The 14,379-nt window shown below is 46.2% G+C and overlaps 1 protein-coding gene across 1 annotated transcript; it reads right to left on the reverse strand.

The window, feature by feature from the left end:
- Window positions 1-212: 212 nt before the first annotated feature.
- BTG4 (BTG anti-proliferation factor 4) lies at window positions 213-7,928 on the reverse strand. The gene is made up of 4 exons (XM_035140160.2): window positions 7,756-7,928; window positions 5,832-5,969; window positions 3,430-3,631; window positions 213-422 (listed from the first exon to the last, which is right to left on the reverse strand). The coding sequence occupies exons 1-4, from the start codon at window positions 7,926-7,928 to the stop codon at window positions 237-239; spliced, it is 699 nt and encodes a 232-aa protein (XP_034996051.2). The 3' UTR covers window positions 213-236.
- Window positions 7,929-14,379: the final 6,451 nt, after the last annotated feature.

Genomic DNA, 14,379 nt, shown 5'->3' on the forward strand with positions numbered 1-14,379 from the left:
AAAGCATTCAATTAAAAGTAATCTTTAGCCTTCAGGTGTATCAGTTTAAAATGTTTTACAAACACAAACGAAATAAGAAAAGAAGTAGCTGGTGACAGCGACAGGCAAGATTTGAAATAAATGCTTCGAAAGAAGACCTTTATTTGCACATCCTGGTATAGCTTCCAGCTTCCTTCCACATATTGTCCAAAGAGTTATTCTTCCCCAGTGGCTTAGTGGGGAGGTGCTGTCCATCGTTACCGATTGGCGTTGACCCAATGGTATCTGTCTATTCGTGGACCAGTGAAAGTGGCTGACGGCTGGCAGACTTTGTAGCCCTTGCACTGAAGGTAGCATGTACTGGTGGGATGCTGGTGGAATCCATCAGGTACATGAAGCTTTCGCCGAGGATACTGGGACCATAGCTGAAATGGCTCATTGCACTGAGACTAAATCAAGAGGGTGGGCCAGGAGTGGGGAGGGATTTTGGAGAGATGGGGAGAGAAGGTATGTTTTGTGCTTGTGTATAGTCTGAAATAGCACAACAACTCAATCCAACCTTACTTTGAAGTTCAACTGAATCAAGAAATTCAATTCCTTCAGCATCCTGAAGATCCTAGTGACATGGCAACTGGGCAAGTTGTTAAATACAAGACTACCCTTGTCTCATTTTATCCCATTCCTGCAGCAGTCTTAAGTTCTTTTGCCATACATAATTTCTTTGCCATCAACAACATCCTTCCGCAGGCTGCCAGATGGGAACCTGGTCATCAGCTCCACAGAGACCAGCTCTTCCCAAACACTTTCCGTTCAAGCTGGTCATCCTAAGAACTTTGTTTGTTTCCTTCCTCCCTTCCCACCCCCCCTTCCCTTATACAGTGGTACCTTGGGTTACAAACACCTCGGGTTACAAACACTTTAGGTTACAGACTCCGCTAAGCCGGAAGTAGTACCTTGGGTTGAGAACTTTACCTCAGGATGAGAACAGAAATCACGCACAGTTTTAGGTTAAGAACAGACCTCCGGAACGAATTAAGTTTGTAACCAAAGGTACCACTGTATGTTAGTCCCCTGCAAGGATCATCTTGTTTAATCATCATCAAAGAGATGTCAAAGAGAAAAACAGCTACCAGATTTTTAGAAGACATCTGAAGGCAGCCCTGATTAGGGAGGCTTTTAATGTTTAATAGATTGTTTTATTTCATTTTTCTGTTGGAAGCCGCCCAGAGTGGCTGGGGAAACCCAGCCAGATGGGCAGGGTAAAAGTAATAAATTATTTATTATTATTATTATTATTATTATTATTATTATTATTTATTATTATTATTATCATCATCATCATCATCATCGGTGAGCCATAGCATACAACAGCAGGGATCATTCAATTTGAACCTTGAGGGTTAATTCCGTTAGTGTTAAGTCAACTACCCAAGAGGGGGGGGAGGTGTTCCTTAGCAACCAGGGTGGATGACAAGATATTTAGTGACATAGCCCATGCTCTGATTGGCTGTGTAGTTCCAAGGTAGTTTCCTCTGTATGTTTTGTTTAGTGTCTCCCTGCTATGTACAAGGTCTGAACTAAGAAAGAATAAACATATGTTTAATGCAGGTTTTCCTCAGTAAATTGTTATCGGGGTTTCTTTCATCTCAGGGTTTCACCTGTGTGGTTTAAATTACTTTGCTAACTTGTTTTGCATGTGAAAGTCCTAGGTTTAATCCCTGCCATCTCTAGGTAGCCCTGAGACACACCTGCCTGAAACCCTGGAGAGCAGCTACCAGTCAGTGTAGGCATTACTGAGCTAGATGGGCCAAGGGCCTGATTCGGTATAAGACAGTTTTGTATGTAAACCATTCTAGGAGCCCATTGGTTCCAGGAACATCTATATTTTAAAATGGTCTCAATCTGGCTGCTTCCCTTCTATTCCCCTTTTAATATTCATTTAACAGGTTCGTTCCTTTTATTCTTTAAAACTGTATGGCAGGGATGGGGGACCTTTTTCAGCCTAAGGTCTGGATCAGGAACTGGCCTACAGGTGAGCAGAACAGCTTGTCTTGAAAGGGGCTCACTGTCCATGCTAATCAGCTGACAGCAAGCCCGGCCTTCTCTGTCTGCAGGTACCCTTTGAATTCCAATGGGTGTGTCCCATACAAGCTCTGCTTACCAAAGTTAATGAGTGCAGCTGACTTAGACGCATTACTTCCAGCAGGTTCCAGAGTGGAACTTGGTTGGAAAGAACCCAAACAGCACCTAAAAGGGCACATTCCCCCCTCTGCATTCCCACAAAGGTGTCTGCCAAGAAACAGCATCCGCTTGCGGGTCAGGATTACAGTGGTACCTTGGGTTACAAAATTTGTTCCAGACGCCTGTTCTTAACCTGAAACCGTTCTTAACCTGAGACGCACTTTCAGTAATAGGGCCGCCGGCGCACGATTTCCATTCTCATCCTGGGGCAAATTTCGCAACCCGAGGTACTACTTCCAGGTTAGCAGAGTTTGTAACCCAAAGTGTTTATAACCCGAGGTACCACTGTATTTCCAAGGGCTATCTGTGCTGGCACATACTGCGAGTGAAGCCCCTTGCCAAGGAACCACCGTGAGCACCATTTAAGCTCCCAGCTGTTCCTTTGCAGTTGCATCTTTACCTGCCCCTACCCCTGATGTCACACATGGTGGTAAGTGGATATGGTTTGCAGGCAGGGAAACAGCCTCACAGGCCAAATGAGGCTGCCTCAGTGGAAGAGATGGGAAGCTGAGCTCACTCCATCAGCTCTGCTGTGACAGGTCCATCAGGCCTCCTCTCCCTCCTCTGTCACCTGGGGGCAGCCAGTCCATCACACCACCTTACTGGGAGAGATGAGAAGCTCATTCCATCAGCTTTGCCGAAGGACCAGCTTCATCAGGAACCTCCCACCCCATCCCCCTGAGTTGGTCGTTATGACAACAACTGCTTAAGAATTTGTGTCAGAGTTTGATTTCCCCCTCCCCTTGCATGCCATGTTTTGATGTTTTTAGAATGTCACCCTGCAGGCAGGGATTGTCTTGTTTCAATTGTATGTTGTCACTCTGGGGACCTTTTTGGCTGAAGAGCAGGGTACAAACACTCTAAATCAAGTGTTCCAGCTGTTGCTGGACTACAGCTCCCATCATCCCTAGCTAGCAGAACCAGTGGTCAGGAATGCTGGGAATCGTAGTCCAAAAAACAACTAGTTTGGCAAACCCTGCTCTAAAAAAAATAAACAAGGGCCTCCGCTGTGACTAATTAAGCTTGCAGAACGGAGGTTCCCCCTAGACAGGCACGCCAGGAAAACCAGCCAGATGGGTAGGGTATAAATAATAAAATTATTATTATCATTCTTATCCGCCATGCCCCAGTCAGACCTAGTAGCAGAAGCATTGAGAGAAAGCAGACGAAAGCTACTCACTACTCATCCATGGCGAGCTGCTCTCTCACCTGGTAGACGCTGTTTGGGTTGCTCACGGTGGGGATGCTTTTGGGCTCGACAGTGGTGCCCTCCTCATCAGAGCAGTTGCTGGAGGGGCAGTCCAGGGCCTCTGCCTTATCCACAGCCTGCCTGATGAGCTGGGGGACAACGTGGTCCTTTTTGTCCCCTTCAAAGTGAGCCACTGTAAAAGGCTGGTTATTCTCCCCATACCTAGACATAGAGAAGGACATAGAGAAGGTCAAGGCTCGCCGAGCAGTTCTAGGCAGAGAAGCCAAAACATCTTCCTTATGGGATTCATTCAGTCCAAGTTTGCATGGGATGGCTCCAATTACAGGCTACATCAATACTACAGTAAAGGTAGCATTGATTGGCAGCCAGAGCATTCAAAGTGTGAGCCTATGGGGCTTGGAGCACACCTTTAATTGGAAGGGATTCAGACTGAGAACTGGTATAAAATAAGAAAGCTTATGCTCGTTAAGGGGAGTGCATTCTTGATAAGAATCAATTCCATAGTCCTAGATAACTAATGAGCTGGAGAAACAAGGAATCCACACTTGACCTCTGTTCTCAGAAGAGACCCAAATGAAAATGTGAGAAGGTAGGCATACATGAAAGAGGATGCAATTTTACACATATCACTTTGACTTCAAGGGATACATCAGCAGAGGTGTAACTAGGGGGGGCACAAAGGGGCCATGCAACTGGGTGTATGATTTTGAGAGGGCGCAATGAGGTGCCCCCACAACAGGATCCCTCACCCCACCTCCTTCTCCTCATGGCCAGTGAAGGGAAGCCAGTGCTTGCCCTGTCCTTGGGTAATCCAAAAAAGAGGAGCAGGCACCACCAGCACCCACCAAGGAGTGCAATGAAAATAGCACTGTGCCACTGCCTATGCTGGGCTCTGGCGTGCAAGGGAGCTGCAGAGGCAGCTTCCTTGGCGACGGCTCAGCGCCAGCAGGCCTCAGTTCCCTTCCCAGCTCAGGCCCAACATGGGGGCAGAAGCAGCGGAGAGGAGGAGCAGCAGTGGCGACATCACCGTGCCTCTCCTCCACTGGACTCCGATGCACGAGGGAACTGTGGAGGCAGCTTCCTCCGTGATGGCCCAGCACTGCCAGGCTACCCAGTCCACCAGGGGGGTGCAACCCTTGCCCACCTTGGGTGCCAGCAACCTGCCTTATGCAGAGATCAAAGGACAGAGGCAGTCTAGGAATATGGAGGTCTCCCACTCCATCTGTCTTAACCTCCTGCAGACCCATCTAAGCAAGCCAAGTTGCACCTCAGCTTCCAACACAAAGTTTGCTTGTTTTTTACCTAGTAGCAACCCTATTAAGTAGGGCCATCTCTTCCTTGAGGTAGAGTGAGGCAACTGCCTCAGCAGGCCCTTGGTGCTGGGTTGCAGCAGCCATCCCTGGCTATTTCTTCTAAGCTTCCCACTCCATCCATTCCCCTTTGTTGTCCTACAGCCTCTGTTACCTCCCCTCATCTAGCCTGACACCCCTGGCTTGCCGAGGGACAGTGTTCCATCGTCAGTGCTGAGGAACTATTTCAAATGTTAATCCAGTTAACTTCTGTATGTGGAATGAGGAGAACACTTGTCTTTCACCTCAGGTGGCAAAATGTCCTGGGCGAGGCCTTCCTGAGGGGGAGGCCCCATACTAGACAGGGGGAGGTTTCAGGCCAGGGATAATGGGAGTTGTAGTTGGGCCAGCCACAAGTGGAGGGCCAAATGTTTCCTACATCTTAGCCATGCTGCTAGACCAGCCTTCAGAACCTCTTTATCAAAGGCGCATCTAGCTGAATGTGACCAGCTCAGTGTCACTGGGTGTGGAGCTTTTGGGGCGCCCACAGAAGTGCCACAACTATGAATCCAAAGGAAAGTGAGAGGTGGGAGGGTTGCTGGATTTTAGCGTCACCCAGGGCACCAATGAAATTTAAGGGTGCCAAGGTCTGCCACTCCCCTATATCACATTTTCCCCCCTCTCTGCAAAAGTAGAGTTTAATGCAAGGAGGAAACAGCTGTGCCAAAGGACAGAGGCATCTAAGCAGGCAAGGACAAAGGACTCTGCCAGCCAGAAAGTACAAAAGACAAACACACAGAACCCCAGATGCCTTGAGCAGGGACTACATTCCACCTCCTGCTTTGCTTTGTGACACATCGCACAGTCCTGTGCTCAAGGCTTAGCAGTTGGCCAGACTGTTGCTCAGTGAGCATCTGCTCTGCATGCAGAAGGTCCCATGTTCAACCCCCAGCACCAACAGATTCTGTCTGAAACTCAGGAGAACCTTTTGCCAAGGTACTGAGATGGATTGGGCAACGGCCTGACTCAACAGAAGGCAATTGTCTTACCCAAAGACATCCCACTCCATCAACTCTTTTTAGTAAGGCCCTTCATATACGCCAAGAGCTCACCTGCAGCATACGTCAAATGGATCGACCCAAATGGTCATCTCCTTTGGTAATCCAAGGCTGCTGAAGTCCACGTTGCTCTCCAAACATGCCCGTTCCAGCAGAGGGTCTCTTGGGTTGAACTGGTTTATCCTTATACACCTAGACAAACAGAAGAGAATAGAAGAGGTACCCTGGGTGGCCCATTGTACCTCCTCCTCTATAGTCCACACACTACAATAATATCAACAGCACTGAGGACACAAGTGCTCTGCAATCCATCCTCAGCCCAAATTAGCCCCACCTGAACTAGGGAAGGACGCAGTGGCTCATGATTCCCATTATGCAATGGGAACAGATTGCACATCTATCCCTTGGCACCTGTGGTGCATATTTTACACGGGGGAGAAGATGGCACGACTTTTTTGGTGCAAAAGACAGCCATGACCCAAGGCTTATATGGTCCCGGCTCATACACTAGACAAAAGCAGGATGGCACCAATTCAGTACATAAAATGCTAATGATTATCTGCTTGTGATGGCATAGAGGCGATCTCTTTCATGGTGGCATCCGTGTTACAGGATGCACACCCTGCTGAAATACAAGATGCCTCATCTGTATTGGCATGCCACAGGCTTTCAAAGACACACCTGTTTACATATGCATTCCCTGGGTCTCTGAACCCAAATCTTAATTACTATGATGTTTTCATGGGGTTATTTTACTGTGCATTTATGGATGTTTATATTTTAATGCTTGTGTGATTGGTTTTTATACCTGTAAATGGCTTGGAAGACTATTTCGGCATTTAGCAGCATATAAATTATAAATAGCAATAATCCTAGCGCCGTTGTAAAGCCAGAATAATATACACCCAGGCCTTCTTTCTTGAGAATTTCAATGCAAAATAATTGACGCATCCCTGAATATTCAATTACTTGGCATCGGGTGCTTGGGTTTGTGATTTGGCACCTGCATTTGACAGCCCAACATTTCATATTTGACAGCTTGTAAGACTTCCTTTCTCTTGACACCTGACAGGCATCAAATATCAGCAAAGTCCAATACATAGGTTTAGAGGCAGAATTTCACATTTGATGTGTTGCATGTCTAAGTGTGAAAATTTCAGGAAGTTTGGAATACACACACACACACAAAAAAAAAAAAAACCCTAACCTTGCAATCTTCAGGCAGTATTCAATCACATACTGGCAAATTCAGGTTGTGCAGTTATAGCTGTTTTGGAGGTCTTGCACAACAAACCCACTTTCCCTAAAAGATCAGGGGGTTTATTCCCCATTTTAAAAAAATGATGGGGGAAATGCAGTGAGAAGTGTGGGATAACATTTGCTTGGTGTGATGTCATCTACCTTCCCCTCAAACAAATTATTTATTCCTATTCTTATTTATTAAATTTGTATACTGCTCTTCATCCACAGATCTCAGGATGGTTCACAAATTTGAATGAATGCTCAGAAGCACCCCGGTATAGTGTTTCAGCTCAACACCCTCTCAGAGAGACCCCCTAAGCAACACACACGGAGTGCAAAAGCCATACTCAAAGATGCTGCTGGAGTTATGAAGCCCTAGAGAAATTGTGTAGGCTGGTCCATTAGGGCAGACAGGACATTGCCCCACCAGTCTCAGTTTGCCCTCAGCCAGCTCCTACATCCTTGTCTTCTCACTTACAACTCATCCAGGAAATGTCATTGCTTGTCAGTCTCAGCATTGTCCTTGCAGGATTTAGCAGGGAGAGGGAGGATGGGGACATAACCAGAAATTAGGGGCTCTGCCTGTCATGGGCTCTAGCGCCACCTACTGTTGGGCTCCCTGCCTTCTGTCCTACCAATCGCAACGAGCACCAGCCACCACTGGAGACATACAAGCCCCCAGTTTTGCACAAGAGCTAGGCAAGGGATGCTGGGAGGTCGCATAGGGGCTACTCACCTAAAGGCTTGCCCTTTCGAAGGATTGTCAGGGTACCAGTGGCTCTTGTACATCTCAAACATAGCTGCCATCAACTTGGACGCAAACTTCTCCATTTGCTGCTTAGTCAGCACGTTGTGCTTCTTCACCAAGCGTGTGATGAAGAAGACCGTGGCAGCTATTTCATCCTTCATGTCTAGATAAGCCTCTGGATTGAAAGTACAGCTGGAGAAAAAGGAAGTGTGGGAGACGTGAGCTCTGGCAACACATTTAAGGGTATCCTTGTCAACAGTCATTATTTCCTTGCCATCATACAAGGCTTCCACCTTTTTGAAGAGGCCCTTTCATCAACCAGGTTGTGGCTTCTTCCACTGAAAAATGGGTGCGCTGGCCCAGCTACAAGTTCATACTATATACAATGCAAGTGTTTCCCGTTTTGCTTGCAATCTCTTCGTTTTCTCCCCCGCAGTGCCACACCCCATTAAATTTAGACACTTTCACAGCCATTTTGTACAGTGGGCCTATTCTCTTTCCCGGGAGGGGCAAGTAATGGTTTACTCCTCACTATAATGTGACCATTATACATAGTAGTACTTCAACCTTGGGTGGATAGGAAAGAGCAACACACAAAATAAAACCTTCCAGAACAGATGTTGTCTGAGGAGAACAGCCAAACCTCTAGCTATATTTGCTATTGATTCATTATTATTTATATATTGCAACTTTTCCCCACCTTTCCCTCCAAGAAGCTCAAGGCAGCATTCATAGGTGTCCCTGCCCTCATTAATTCTCACAACAACCCTGTGAGGTAGGTTTGGATGAGTTGCAGTGACATGCCCAAGGTCACCCAGGGACCCTCATGGCTAAGCAAGGGTTTGAACCTTGCTCTCACAGGTGTTAGTCTGACACTATAAGCCAAACTTTTCATGTTGAGGATACACTTTTTCAACATGCATCATTTCATGACACAGTAATTCAGATTTATTAGCAAACTGGAGGTTAAACTAACCCCTTTCCAGCCCCAGGAGGAGCGTGGGGAGCATTCGCGTGACACACCTACCCCCTGCAGCCAACACACTAATGTGTCACAACACACAGTTTGCAAAGCTCTACTTTAAGCACTGCCCTGCTCTGGCCAAGTGTAATTCTAATGCAAGCCTCAATACTCACCAACTTCACTCTCAGAGGAAAGAGACTCCGGCAAGAAAGAAGGGAAGAAGCTATTAAACTTTGAGGCCAGTTCAATAGCTGCAGTGCCTTTTCTTTTGCCCTTACAGCTTCCCCTTAACCACCTGCAGCCCTTTTCGCTAGCTAAACAGCTACTCCTACCTTCCTTCTGGCTTATATAAGCAGGACTAGAGTAGCTAAGGTCGGCCTTCAGAGGAGGTGTGTGTGCATAAAACAAGGATAGAGCCCATTGCACTTCCTTGTCCTTGGTCCTGATTCTGAAGAAATCTCCATCTCAGGTCCTGATACCTCAAAACCCTCTCCTGAGAGGCTTGAAGGCAGCGAGGAAGCAGAATTATTTTCCCGCATGCAACCCAATCATATTGTGTGCATTTACTCAGAAGTAAGCCTGGCTGAATCCAGGAGGACTTGCTCCCAAGTAAGTTTACATTGGATTGCAGTTTTTAGGATTCTGCCCCCACTGATCACGCTCCTGTGACTTTAACAGCAGCCTGACATGCAGAAATTGAAGAGGCAAAGCTCTTCCTGGCATGGATATACTGTATCAGCACTGGGAAAAGTTTCCAGCCTCAGCTTCTGCATGTTCAGGGCCTCTCCGGAGATTTTATATTCTGCTTTCTGCTCGTGATGGTATCAGGGCAGCTATAAATGATCTCACTGTTTGCACTTGGATGAGTTTCAGGGAGGACATACTACCTTTTAATTTTTGCTATTAGTGCATGTGGTGCAACTTCCTGCTGAAATCCTGTACCTTTTCATAATGCAAATGTTCCAGGTCCCCCTTCCACTCCCGCTTTTGTTGAGCTGCAGCTCAGGAGTGCCCCTCTGGATGGCAATAATGCAGTAACAATGGGGAAGCATCACAGAACAAGAAATAAAGCAGGATGATGTGTGGTGCAGATGGTCCACTATAAATCTACCAGCAATGCTCTATAACTGTGTCAACGGCAGGTTGCAGAAATATACCTGCAAAGAACCTCACCTATCTGGTGGGTCCCTCTGACAAGTCACCCCCACAGTGTTCAAGGGAATTTTTTTCCCCTTCTTTTTATTTAACCCATGAGATTTATACACTATATACCACTTGACTGTAATAAAACCTAAGCCGTAGGATCTCAGCCTTCTTCAGATGCTCCTTTTATTCAGTATACCTGAAGGAGCGTCTCCACCCCCATCACTCTGCCTGGACACCATAGCTGCCAAGTTTTCCCTTTTCTCGCAAGGAAGCCTATTCAGCATAAGGGAAAATCCCTTAAAATAAGGGATAACTTGGCAGCTATGCTGGACACTGAGATCCAGTGCCGAGGGCCTTCTGGCGGTTCCCTCACTGAGAGAAGCCAAATTACAGGGAACCAGGCAGAGGGCCTTTTCGGTAGTTGTGCCCACCCTGTGGAACGCCCTCCCATCAGATGTCAAAGAAATAAACAACTATCTAATGTTTAAATGACATCTGAAAGCAGCCCTGTTTAGGGAAATTTTTAATGTTTGATGTTTTGTTGTATTTTTAAACTTTGTTGGACGCCACCTAGAGTGGCTGGGGCAGGCATCCCCAAACTTCGGCCCTCCAGATGTTTTGGACTACAATTCCCATCTTCCCCGACCACTGGTCCTGTTAGCTAGGGATCATGGGAGTTGTAGGCCAAAACATCTGGAGGGCCGCAGTTTGGGGGTGCCTGGTCTGGGGAAACCCTGCCAGATGGGCAGGGTATAAATAATAATAATATATTATTATTATTATTATTATTATTATTATTATTATTATTATTATTAGGCTTACAGGATCAGAGGCAATTTTAAAAAGCCATGGAAATCCTTCTACAGCAACGTTTCTGTAGAAAGATGCCCCGAGTTTGACAGTTGTATGTGTTACAGTGGTCAAGAAGAGAGAAAGAGAAAGGGCTCCTGTCCTTTTAATATTTGCCCAGGATAGGCCATTTCAGCAGGTGTAGCTCTGGTCATGCAATTCACACCTGTTGGAATCTCCTTGCCTGCACACCTATTAAAGGGGCAGGAGGGCCTTGTCTTCTTTTGGGGGAGTCAAAGAGTTGTGGCCAGTGCGATATAGCTGCCCTCCCAGGGCTGGATTGGTGCCACCCGTATCTCTATTAAGGCAGATAGAGCACTGCCCCATCAGCTTGGCCAGCCCCCACTTAAAAGTGCACTGCCTGTTGGCTTCCCCGCCATGGTCTCTGTGTTGCTGTTTGGAGAACCCAGCAGAGAAGAGGTTGGCCCCAGCACTAGGCTGAGTTGACTCTGCATGTCATTGGCTCTGGAACCACCTGGCGTGGGTTAGGGACCCATTTGCATCAGCAGCAACTGCTGTCAGCACAGCCCTGGTCTCACCATTGCTTGGCCCTATTCTGGTAAGTTTCAGCAACAAGGAAGCTGGTGATGAGTAGACCCAAATGAAATTAATGTCATTCATATATAGTTACCGTTTTTCCACATTTCAAAATAAACATTTCACAAACTTTAAAATATCCAGTGACTTCCCTTCTTCTCCTTCCATGGTTCATATTACTTATCATACTTTCCTGCACATCTTGCTATAACCATTCAAATCAATTTTCCACTTTTACATCAATCGAGTATTGTTTACTCTGTTGAATTTATCTGCTATTATCATCAAGATGGCATTGTGATTGGATAATGTCTTTGGTTGTATCTCAACCTTTTTTTACCCTAGTTATTAGTTATTTTGAGGCCCAAAGATCTTTTCTACTTGAAGAATTATTAGCGTTTGAGAAAAATGTGAATTTGCATTCTAATGGGGGCTTAACACACCATAAATAAATTAAATCAAAATTGGACACCATGTTCCCCCAAAAAAACAATTGATAATTTCCCTTCTTTTGAATCTGTTTTCCAAATAGTTCTGTTTAGATTGAGGGGAAACAACCCCATTAAAGGGCCCTCAGCTAATTCCGCCTATTAGTTTCAATGAGTCTACTCTGCGGTTGTTTCTGAGGGTCACTTTTTTCTCAGTGGTGATCCTAGGGGTTTCTGGGGGAGACAGAAGTTAAAAGGGAGAAATCTAATGGAGGACCAACAGGAGGGGAAGCTTCACCTGTTGTACATCTGCCTGTCAGTGTTGGCAAATCCTGTATAATGGTGTCTCTTCCACACAGCTAAATTTCAGTTCACAAAAGTCAGGGGCAGAGTGAACTAAGAAAGCCACACCTCCTGAGGATGGTGTTTTCTCTGTATTTATTTCCTTCTTCAATCTCCGGGTGTGGGGACAGGAGAGGGAACAGCCCAGGTTTGAGGACAGCATAGTTTCTTCAGCTGTCAGGAACTTTTGCCCAAGCCTGACTGTTGTTGCAAGAAGCTATAACCAAATGTGTTTTGTATCCCACAGAAGGGGCATCGAGCTGCTTGCTGAAACAGGTTCACCTTTTCCTGCTCTACACTTTGGAGAACTACCCTGGGCTAGGGAAGCCATAAATAAACAATTCGGAGTCTCCCTGGTGACGAAGGACACACAGTGCTCGCTGGAGACTCACGGGGCATTCCTTGAATCCAAAGGGGCATGGAGGATAAGGCTCTCAATGGCTACTACCCAATAGCTGTGCGGCTTCCTCCTGAATTGGAGAAGGAATGCTTCTGAATGCCCTCGTTGGTGGGGACCACAAGTGGGAGAGGGTCATTGTGCTCATTGTCCTTGCCAACTTCCCATTGTGAGACCAGGGCGCTGCTAGCAGAACAAGCCCTGCTACATTTTGTCCAATCCAAAAGAGCATTGGACCAATTCATGGGAGATAAGGCTGTCAAAAGCTATGCTTTGCTTCCACAGTCACAGACAGCAATGTTTCTGAATGCCAGTTGCCGGAAACCCCAGGAAGAGAGAGGGGTCTTGTGTCCAGGTCCTGCTTTTGGGTTTTCTATGGACATTTGGTTGACCACTGTGAGAACAGGATGCTGGACTAGATGGGCCATTGGCCCGATCCAGCAGGCTCTTCTGGTGTTCTTATGCTAACCATGTTCTTTGTAGCTCACAAGGCGCACTACTTGCCCTGGATGTCAAATGCTGTTTTTGTTTAATTTGTAATATATTTGTGCACTTTTGTACAATGGCATGGTTCAGGTGGTTCCTCCCTCTGCTGACCCCTTAAGATTCTTTTGCACCAGTCTTTCAACTTCTCTCATCTAGACACGTGTCTCTTTGCATAGTTGTTGGCTATGTGCTAAGTCTCTAAGGACTTATTTTCAAGTGCCATGAGAGTTGATGGCAAGTGCTTTCACAACAACAAACCTGCTTCCCAAAAAAAGGTCAGACATTTGCTCCTAAGGAAAGTGACTGGAAAATGCACTGGGAAGTGTGGGATAGCACTTGCTTTGATGCAGCAGTTTCTAACCTTTCCGCAAACAAATCAGAATGAATGCTCAAGAAGTAGCTGGTGTCAGGCACTTCCAGACTGGTGCTGCTTTCGGGTAGGGTTCAATCACATCCTGGCAAATTTGGGTTGTGCGATTAAATTTGGTGCTCTTGCAATGCAAACCTGCTTCCCCTTGAGATTGGACCTTCTGCGATAAAAGTTTCAGGAAAACGCAGTTGAAAGTGTAGTGTAACAATAGTTTGATGCATCAATGTCTAACCTCCCCAAAACCAATCAGGCTGATTGATCAATAAACAGGCCTTCCAGAAGGGCCAGAGAACTTGCATTGCAGTACAGTGGTACCTTGGTTCTCAAACATAATCCGTTCCAGGAGTCTGTTCGACTCCCGAAACCATTTGAAAACCAAGGTGCAGCTTCTGATTGGCTGCAGGAGCTTCCTGGACTCAAGTGGAAGCCGCGCTGGACGTTCAGCTTCCAAAAAACATTCACAAACCAGAACACTTACTTCCGGGTTTGCGGCGTTCGGGAGCCAATTTGTTTTGCAACTAAGCCATTTGGAAACCAAGGTTTTGACTGTATTGAGTTGAACTATGGAGTAGAGGTAAGCTGCAGAATTTAATGTTTTTACACTGTGCATCCCTTTTCTCATGGCTTTGGAGGTTACTCAGTGAAGACCTCCAGGGAGTCACTTCTAGATCTTCTGGAAGTTTGTGGGGTTTTTGCAGTTTCCCCGTACAGGATTCTCATGACATTCCTATGCTGCTCTTTCTAAAAATCAGCCAACCTTATGTAGAATCAGAGTGAAGGTCTCCATCCTTATCCAAAGGTTTTGGATGGGGTCCCAACCTCAGCCCATGCATTCCTACTTGAATTAAATTACGGGTTTCCCTGCTCTCTGGGCAAGCCCAGGCATGCCAAAAAGAAAAAGAAAAAAGTCATCCATCAGTTCTCTAGCAACTGCAGGCCTAATCTGGAGCAAACATTGCTCTCCTAAATGCATTCTGAAGATGGTGGTTGCAAATTCTGCAGGGACTTCTTGGAGTAAAATCATCTGGAGCTCTCCTGTACATCCTATGGAAATGAGTCCTTGTTGAAATTTTATTTCTGTCTGGCCTTAGAT

This window comes from Zootoca vivipara, chromosome 15, assembly GCF_963506605.1.
Source record: "Zootoca vivipara chromosome 15, rZooViv1.1, whole genome shotgun sequence".
Lineage (NCBI taxonomy): Eukaryota > Metazoa > Chordata > Lepidosauria > Squamata > Lacertidae > Zootoca > Zootoca vivipara.